Source organism: Rhododendron vialii, chromosome 7a, assembly GCF_030253575.1.
Source record: "Rhododendron vialii isolate Sample 1 chromosome 7a, ASM3025357v1".
NCBI classification, from domain to species: Eukaryota; Viridiplantae; Streptophyta; class Magnoliopsida; order Ericales; family Ericaceae; genus Rhododendron; species Rhododendron vialii.
Window position 1 is genome coordinate 5,139,673 of NC_080563.1, and position 10,261 is coordinate 5,149,933.

Genomic DNA, 10,261 nt, shown 5'->3' on the forward strand with positions numbered 1-10,261 from the left:
AAGAAAGCATTTGCTCCATATGCAGATGAGGGTCGACCCCTTCTCGTGCGCCCTTCTTGGCTTCCTCTTGGGCTTTTGCGACACCAACTTTCAGGGAAATCCCTATTTTTGATTTGCAGTCTTTCAGGGAACTAGTCCTCTTTCTTTTAGCTGCACTATATACTATGTGTCGATAAATATCTATTTGTTGCTCGTCAGAAAAATAATTCCTGGAATGTCTTCTTGATACTGCACTTTTGCAGGATGTTAGAGGGCGCAGATGTTTTTTCAGACAGGGCTGAGGCGAATATAAGCCCTAATTCACCTGAGTTTGCTTCTTTTGGTTCAGAAGGTAGTGGATCTTATTATTTGCAAAATATGCTCACAGAATTTCATGAAGTCTAACTTAATCTGTTGCAATTTGAAGAGGGCCCTGGGATAGAGGATTTCCAAATTATTGGCGAGGCTAAACCGGGGTACCAACTTCTAGGATGCGGATTTCCTGTTTGTGGAGCTTCTCTCTGCATGTTCCAGGTAAGGTGTTTTGTTTCATACTTCCTTTTTCATAAGAAATAGTTAATCTATGACTGGTCCTCCATACATTAAAAGTTAACTTCCTTTTCATAAAGAATCATTTTTGCATGTCAGTGGGTTTATCATCTTCGGGATGGAACAAGGCAGTACATAGAGGGTAAGTATTGGAATGACCTCTTTCTACTTAATGCATAGGCGTCTTTTGAGAGTGACTCTTTTGGCAATACAATACTAGGACTTAAAGAAATCGATTTCTACTTTGTTTATTTGTTTTCCCTCACTCACTCTCTCTCCTTTTGCCGTTCAGGAGCTATAAATCCAGAATATGTTGTCGCCACCGATGATATGGATAAACTTATAGCCGTTGAGTGTATACCAATGGATGACCGAGGCCTTCAGGTTTTCTACAAACCTTATTTTAAAAATGTGGTCTTGTTGTATAATTTTTCTGTAGAACTCTCTACTTGCGCTGAATTGAGATTGAGCTAAAAGGAGCTTTTAGTATTCAAAAAAACCTTCCTGCACTGAACAAGTATGTCACATATTTTGAAGAAATCCCATTAGTGGAGTGTGATATTTGGTCACAAAGGTTAGGTTGTCATTCGATAGTCCATATGCTGTCTCCCTGGGTGGTGGGTAGTAATTGATATATCTTACACAAGGAGTGCATTTTTCTGTTGTTTTGCTCAGCATTAAATATTTTGGTTGCAATTTTGGAAAGTTATTTTTTTTATCATATTTCTAATTTTGGTAATAAAGTGTGATTTCAATGTCTTGAGGTTGGTGTGGTGTGCATACATGTTCGCTAAAATGCTTGGTCAGGCCCACCTTCCACTAGGTGGAAGCTGTGATTTAGTTGGCTTTGTTCTTACGGCTACTTTTTAGAAAAAGATTTATATGGAGAAAGGCCTGTGACGCTCTCCAAGTCTAAATTATTGATTTAGTCCATTATGACATAGTCATAACCGGCTTGACCATTTGTGAAGAAAACATACTTACCAAGTCGAGACTCAAGAATCATATCGTCATTCATAATCCTACTCATATCATAAGCTGATTTGAATCAAGAAGGTTAAGCGTACGTTGTAGGAAATGGGTTAATTCTGTTGAATGATTCAGTAATTGGAGAGTAAAAAGAAGTTTGTTTTGCCATGGTATCGGTCTAATTGGTATACTACAGCTACGCCTATCTACCATTGATCTCTCTTGTCGCACCAAAAATCTCGAGCCATAATTATAGTTGAAGCGAAGAAGTTTAATTCGGTTATGGTGTGTTACTCCATGCATACATGGTTAATGGTAGTGTTAGAGCTGTGTGATAATGTGTCTTTTTATTGAGATTGGTTTATACAATGTACTTCCAAAAGCAGCTTCTTCATGTGAAACAGTTTAATTTGCAATGTTCGAAATGTACTTCCCCTAGCTTTGGACTGTTAGTTGAACACCAGACACAATAGATAATTGCTTTCCATAACTTCCGCCAACCTTACAGCTCAGAATCCTGTAACCTACAACTATTGAAACCCACCCACCTAACTAATCTTTTCCATTCTTAGAATCCTTATTCCTTATAGATAACCTATATTCAATGATTTCCATATGCCAAAAGCGCCGCAATCTCAACATTAGGCTCTAGTTGTCAATCTGTCTTTCCTACATCAACTCTTCAAATTACTGGCTTGCACTCTTTCTTCTCTTCACTATCTATGTTTCCCAATGTGTGCACTATGTGTTCCTTAATTTCTTTGGAACATTTATGCATGCGGTATTTTTGTTCTCAGGACAAGCTAAGCACCATCACACTATCTCGACTTCTATTTACCATGGCTCTAGCTTTGCATAATGCCCCACAATATTTTTCCTAGGATCTCAATAACCCTGCTTGATCATGTTGCATTTGAAACTGCAATATTCTGTTTGCTTAGTGTTTTGGTAAATGATAATTTATCACCTAAGGGAAGGAACGGAAAGTACAAGAAGAAGGAAGGCAAACCATCCAAAACAAGAGGAGAACAAAACTCAAAAACCAAGGGCAGCGATTATCTACTATATAGGTCCATCTGGAAGCCTTAAATGAAGTACGGACGTGTTCATTTATTGAACAAGTAGCAGATACTTCTTAACTAGAATCGAGCAGGCTGTATGTGTTGAAATTTGTGAATCGGTGAGCAGGTGGATGAGACATACAGTTAGAATTGGATTATTTTTTTTGGGTGCTTCGGAAATCAAGAAATGGGTTTGTTTATGGTTTGGCTATAATAACTACATGTCTGTATTTCCAATGAATTTTCACTGTTGATAAGATTGATATAATCATATAAGAGTAAAAGAGTATATAAAGCTGATTAATAAACAAAAAGAAGAAACTGGGGAAAGTTGAAGAAGCTTATGCTTATTTAGGTCGGAAAATGAATGCTTCAGCCTTCAGCTTTAGGAGTGGGAACAGCTTGAGTGAAAGCAGAATAAGACTATTTAAATCAGATTGTAGATGGACCCAATGGCATACTGAAAACAAGACCAATTAACCGCTACTAGTGCTTGTTCAAGAATTCCTTAAATTGCCAGATATCCTTGACTTATGAATGAGGATCAAAAAAGCATTGGATGAAGAGTTTATTGATGAATATTGAGATTTAGCTCTTAGAAACATTAGTTTCAGCAGAATTTTAGTATTTTCTCGTTTTTGTTCTCTCATTAAACAACGTTGTTTTCCTTTCTTTTGCCTTATGGGCATAATTGTATGTACACAGGGCCTACAACCTCTCTCTAGCCATCCACTGGTGCATTTCTCCTTCTTTGCTGTCCTGATTTTATCCACAATTCTTCATAAGACGTGATATAAACCACAACATCCTATACACTGCGCAATTGAAAACTTGAAATACCGAGTAAAACCATGCCTTAGCATATGTTCTTTAGCAAATAAAACATAGCTTTAATATCTGCAGTTATTTTCGAGACAGTAAGCAAACCAACCAACACAAGTCCCTAAACTAGGAAAAAAATAAAATGAACTTCTTAACGATGCAAAAACTCTAGGTCGGCTCCATTTACACCACACCGATGGAATGTTCTGTACCGTTGTTAGATCCTCATCAAGTGTTCGTTCAATAGCCTAAGGGTGATTCAGTGTTGTAGCTATAGTATGGTGGAAAGAGGAGAGAGACCGTATTGTTCATGAGAAGGTTTTGTAGAACTTCTTCCGGTTTTATGAAATGATATTGTTACCAAGTGTGTGAATCAAGCACATCTGATCCAATGGAAGGAAAACCATTTAATAACTGTATGGAATGGTGAAATAAGTTCAACGATAAGCGTGATTCTATGTGCTTACCAGAGGGAAAGTCTGACAGGAAATCTACTTTACTTTGCTAAGGACATCTTAACTGTTAAATGTGTACCAAACTTCATGGTCTGAGAGATCCAGCATGGGAAAACGTAAATTTAACATTACTAAACATAGTTTTTAGCTGTAACATTCATGCGTATTCATAAAGGAATTTTGTGTCTATTGGAATGGTAATGCTGATCGTGATTGCATTTAGTTCGTAATTCTTTGTAATGAAGGTTTTGTGATCTAATTTTCTTAGAAAGTAATGAGTTACAACATAACAAACGATTTTGACAATTTTTTTCTATTGGCTATTTTGTTTTTTTGTGACATTTGAAGTTACATCATGTTGGGATCTTTAGTTCTTGTGTCCCACAAGAACGTTTGGTACTTGTTCCTATTAGCTAATTAGAATCTCTCTCTCTCTCTCTCTCTCTCTCTCTCTCTCTCTCTCTCACACACACACACACACACACACGCTGACACACACACACAAACCAAAAAATACACACCTGTGTTTATTTATTATTCATGTGTTTTTTCCACCATCCAGTATAGGTTCTCCACTTTTAAGGTTTTTTGCTAAATAAATGGAGTATGACAGATGTTATAAGAACTACAAAGAAACCAATTTCTCCATCAAATGCCTATATTTATAACTAGATCTCTTGTGGTTTCAACCATTGTTGCTGGGATTGGAACATTTCAAATGTTAATGCTCTTGAATGCTACTCATTCTCTGCTTGTTTTGTAAGACAATATGTTTTGTAGGCATATTGCATGAAAATTTGGGTTCCTGAATCTTTTGTCTATTTGTTTATTGTTATCAGGGGGACCTAGTGCGGCTTATTGCCAATGGTCAAAACATAATTTCATGTGGTATGTATATTTGAACATTTTTAGTAAATGTAGTTCATTTCATTGTCAATAGAATAAAAAGCACAGAGAGGGGAAGACAAATTTCATGATTAATAGCTCCCTATATTTCGTAACCTATTTGCAGAAAGGAGAGATGATTTCATGGCATGCATTCTCAATAATCACAAGCCTTTAGACAGCAACTTGTGCTAGTTGCTCCTCTCTCTCTCTCTCTTTCTGATGCAGGCTAAATTTCAAGAAAGTTACATTTTGGTTTAGTATTTCTATTTTATATGTATTATTTTAGTCAAGATTGTTTAGGATTATTTGGTTTCCTAATTAGTTTTTCCATTTTGCTACTTTCTACTTTCTTGTTCCCTAAGAATTAAAGTTTTTTCCTAGTATTTAGTTTCCTTTTTAGTATTTCCATGTTAGGTTGTTTTTACTTATAAATAAGGTTGTAAGTCTTTAGGGCAAATTGGTTGTTTATGATTTGATTTATGAACATTTGAGAAATTTTCTCAATATTCTTTGTTCGTGGAGAAAGTATCTCTAGTTCAAACTTGTTAGTGATTGTCCTTGTTTCGTGTTATTCTTTTCAACACGCTTCCCTGCACATCTCTCTCTCTCTCTCTCTCTCTCTCTCTCTCTCCATGGATGTTATAGTGTCAATATACTGCCTAAAAACAACTCTTGTTTCTCCAGACTCGGATATGCAATTGGAAATTGACACATATATCTCTAAAGGCGATGCTACATTTAGCATTCTGCTGCTGGTAGGTTGAATTTTGCTCCCAGATTCATATAAGAAGATTTTCTTAACTTATGTTAATTGCATTTACAGGTACATAGCAATATCACAAGCTGAACTTGCTAGATTATAGGAAAATTTTTGCTTTGTCAAACTCAGATACCGATTGGAAGATATTTGCACTTGTTGGTTTCTGTTTCTTTACGTTGAGGGGGTTGTGGGGGCGATAGCGGTAATGGGGATAGAAATGACATATTGTAATTTTGCTTTCTATTATGTTCGAAATATGAGGTATTTTTGATGTTTTAGATTACCAAAGAGTTTGCTTTCTATTATGTTCGAAATATGAAGTATTTTTGATGTTTTAGATTACCAAAGAGAGACCTTATGACGCTTTAGATAAGTTTTAAAGTTTTTGGAAGAATAGAGCGCACACACTCTCTCTCTCTCTCTCTCTCTCTCTCTCTCTCTCTCTCTCCCACGCACATGCGCTTCCCTGCATGTTTGATATCTATCACAATTGGTACTCTCCATCTTGATGTTACAATCATGAATCAAATGCTTTTGTAAGTGTAAGTTTAATGGTTTTTATCAACATATTGGTTACTATTTGACAGAGGAATTAATATGCAAGGAGATGGAACCTAAAGCAAGGGGAAACCACATTGGGGGAGGAGGTCAAGGTTGATAAAAGCGAACTGAATTGATAGGGGAAATCTGGCAGGGATTATAGTGCTCGGTCTTTGTGATTGAAAGATGGTGATGGAAACTGGAAGTTCCTACACGAGATGGTAAATACTCCTTGCTAACTTAACCACATTGGGAGCTTGGTGGAAGAAGAGGAGATTAGGGGGAAGTGGTACCGTCATAGGAATTTGATAAAGAGAGGGTTGGATGCCTATGTTTTTCGGTTCTGAGGGTGGCAAAAAAACCAAAATTTTATGATTATATCGTAATATGCATAAGAAAATCAGATAACTTGAACGTTTAGAGTTGTTGCGGAGCCCCTTTTGTCCACCACTAAGTGGTGCATTTGTGTGAACAATTGTTGCAGACAGTGTTATGAGAGGGGACCTCGGTTGAATGAACTATACTTTGTAAAATTTTGATTTTGATGTTGAAAGAAGGCCAAAATCATATTCTTATGGACTCTTCTTCTAAAATTTGCTCCACTTTCTATGATTTGCTATTGGAGGGAAAGGGTAGATAAACCTTTGAAAAGGCCAATTTGGTTATCTTAGGCTCAACTGGGCTCTTTTTGTTGCCGGATTCATATATATCTTCTATTGAGTTTGTAGCAGACCTTTCCTTTGTAGATATTGAGTGGCTGATATTTCCTTAAGTGTACTCCTTGGTGTGTGCCCCTTTTGGCGCATTTAATGAAATAGTCATGATCTCCCCAAAACCAAAAAGGTTCTTGATTCTCTTTGTAGTCCTGAATGGTTGAGAGTAAACATAAGATGGATGTGGCTGAAATGTGTGTATGTTCAGAGGAGCTTACACCTGCGGACAATATACATACACCCATGGTTACATTCGCTCCTTTTATACTCTTGCTTTAGATTGAAACAATAGGATCATCATTCCACGTAAATTGAGATTTTAATCTTCTGTTAATTTTTCTATCCTTAAATGATAAAATGGATGTATACCTTTTGTTTGAAGATTTTGTTTGACCCGATTCTTTGAAGATTAGCATTAAAATGATTGTTTTAATTATCTTTCAATTACATTGATATTTTCAACAGATGGATTCTTCGGAGTTTTGGGAGCCAACAACTCTCATTTTGAAACGGTCAGGCTACCAAATCAAGGATAACAATTCCCAAGATACTTTAATTGCAGAGAAATTCTCTAAAGATATATCGGTATGTTTTTTCACTTTTGTTTATTGCCTTGAAAAGATAATTCTGAAGGCAATGTAGGGATTCAAGGATTTAGTTTGTGAGCTGCCTCAATAGATTAAAGTTATGATGATTGTTTAAAAACTCTTAAAAGTCAACTTGTTGGACATTCTAGATTAGGCTGAGGGTCATGCCATGCTGCCAAGTGGTCTGGGAGCAGATGCTCCGATTGAATATGGACCCTTAGATTGAAAAATATGTAAATGATGGCCGTTAGATCAAAACAACCACAAAAAGGAAGGTGGATTTGCTAAAAACGAGATGGTTTTACTATTTTTCCGCCAAAAAATTGCAATATTACTTACCATAAAAACAGGGTTTACATACCATTTCCTAAGGCAACATTTACTGTGTTATATGACTACACTTACTACATTGTATGGCTACACTTACAACTGAGATGTTTTGACAATGAATGGTTGAGATCCACTCATACAATCCAACGGTTGGGAACAATTGGGAGCATCATAGCCATTGCCCACTTTGCATGCATATTGTACTCTACAATTCGTTATCAAACATTTTCGTTCTGAAAAGCCTAGCAAATGCTTTCTTTAGGTTATTTTGATGTCTGATTTTCTTTCTGTGACTAACAACTTATAGAGTGTTCTTATCATTCCTTTCTGTTGCAAGATCTCCAAAACTAGGGAAGCTCCTTCACCTCTACTTTAAATATTTATGTCAATGTTCAGTAAAATTCTCTAGTTTTTCTCAAGTTAATCTTGGAAGGGGTAAGATTACAAAAACCACATTTCCTGTTTGTAAAGTCCATGCTCTAAGTCTCCTCAAGGTAAATTATCTAGTTATTGCCCTGCACCTAAAACATAAATATAACCCACAGGTTGGTATGTTTGTAAACCTTTATTTCCTTAAAGTCTCCGTACAAAGCTGGCCTGCTAGTTTAATTAGCCAAAGATAGTTAATTAGTAGACTTGTGGCCCGAGAAGAAAATATAGTCGCAACTTATGATGCTTAAAGACATGAGCAATACTTTAACTCCTTACGATATTGAGTTGTCTCTGTGTGTGAGAAGATTTTCGGAATGCTCCTTGACATGATAAATATTTCCACATGAAGTTCCCCTATGAAGCATGGTGTGATTTGTAATGTTTTCGCTGATAAATAACTTTGCAGATGAAAATTCCTATTGGGCTCTCTACTCAGTTTGTTTTAACATGCTCAACTGGCTCTTCACATCTGCTCAACATGTATAACGATGTTCGGTATGATACCATCTTATGGCTAAGTTATCTTTATTGGGTCTTGAAATTCATTTTCCCATTTTCCCATATCGTGTCATTGTGGTGTTGCACCTTTCTAAGCTCAATAAGATTACAATCAGTTAAGGGAGAACTATGAAGAACTCGTTATGTCTCCTATTACCCTTGTGGTTCAGTCTTCAATGGCATTTGTTTAGCATTATTAATGCCTCAGGTGTTAAGGTCTTGATTTCAGTCTTCAGCTCCCTCTTTTAGTCAATGACGCCGTCGCTAATGTGATAGTTGGGCTTGTTACAGCCTTGTGTATGTGTTGTTGGACTTTCTGTTGAATCTTTGATGTCGTTCTCATTATGTCATGTCTATTAGAAGATGAAAAACTTGATCCTATTTCGTCATCTGTACAAGTAAAATAAATGAATGAGAATGTAAACCTCCATCGAAGTAAAGATACGAAATAGGATTTCACTTTTACGGGGTTTATATCCATGTCAATACCAAATGCATCATTTCACTATTTATTTTGGTTCATGTATCTCATGGGCACTGGAATTCTACTGTTGAGTCTTGTTCCCACATTTGTAATGTTTGGATCCTACTGCATTTATATGTCTGTTTATAAACTATTCACTTTGAGTTATATCTCAGAAGATCAATCTTTAGATATACATAAAGAAAGGAGAAATTGTTGGAATCCAAAATGTGTTGCCCTCTCGATATGTTCATTGATGTCTGATGTGGTGCACTTTATGTTCTTGGATTTGCAGTATGCGTGATACTCTTGTATTGACCATGAGAATGTTCCAAAGCAAGGTATGGTTTGTAGTTCACTGACATTTGTGCTAATCTTCCATAGACGCGCATATTTTTTTTCCTTCTATTGAAACGATTCAATTGCAACTTAGCTTCGTTGAAATTTCGGGATTGTTTCTACATTGTTCAATGTGAAAATCTCAAGCTCCAATCTCATTAACAATTAGTCTCTAGAATAGTCAACATACTTAAAAGATGCCCTCAACAGTTTTGCTTCTCTGTTCTGATCATGAATGCAGATAGTAATTTGAACTATATAGTTCGTATTACTATTTATTAGGAGCAGAACTGTGTTTTGCACCGGTCTGATAAAATATCGCATATTTTAGAATGATTAGGATACATATAGAGCTTTGTAACCCTCATGTCATTTTCACTGTGTTTCGAGCTCTTGGAATTTTTTTGAAGGCACTGCATATATATTAGTATTTCTCGTCACACGTACTTCTAACTAATTGCATGATGAGCCATTTTGACCTATCTTTTTTTGAGTCTTTGATCCCATAGGTGGAACAATTTCACTAACATTGAAGTACTCTTTTGATTTTATGGCAGGCGTTGGATGAAAAGGGGAAAGGAATAGCGTAAACCCTCCTTTTTTCTTATTTAGGCACTGTATGTATCATCAGTCATTATTCATTTTTTGTAGAATGTAAAGCAAACAATAAATTTGTATAAGGTTCATAGATTTGTTAGTCGGAAAACAGCAAATCCCTTCTTTGTTTTACCCCCTCTGTGATTGTAACTGTGTTGGAAGTGATCAACTCTAGACTGAATTGCTTGTTTTGTCTTAGTTGATAATTTCTGTCAGGTTTTCTTTGCAGAGGTATTGATCCCTGCATTCGTGCTATATAGTTATAAGTTACGTAAGAGC

The 10,261-nt window shown here is 36.2% G+C and overlaps 1 protein-coding gene across 3 annotated transcripts in view; it reads left to right on the top strand.

The window, feature by feature from the left end:
• The window catches only part of LOC131334179 (receptor-like protein kinase FERONIA), a 51,256-nt gene extending 40,995 nt beyond the window's left edge, over positions 1–10,261 (top strand). For all 3 annotated transcript variants that reach the window (XM_058369084.1, XM_058369083.1, XM_058369082.1), the window contains exons 3-12: positions 243–331; positions 407–513; positions 628–670; positions 821–912; positions 4,675–4,723; positions 5,408–5,478; positions 7,202–7,321; positions 8,492–8,580; positions 9,342–9,387; positions 9,943–10,261. In XM_058369084.1, the coding sequence (XP_058225067.1) occupies positions 243–331; positions 407–513; positions 628–670; positions 821–912; positions 4,675–4,723; positions 5,408–5,478; positions 7,202–7,321; positions 8,492–8,580; positions 9,342–9,387; positions 9,943–9,975 (739 nt within the window). In that variant the 3' untranslated portion in view covers positions 9,976–10,261. The remainder of the gene's footprint in view (positions 1–242; positions 332–406; positions 514–627; positions 671–820; positions 913–4,674; positions 4,724–5,407; positions 5,479–7,201; positions 7,322–8,491; positions 8,581–9,341; positions 9,388–9,942) is intronic.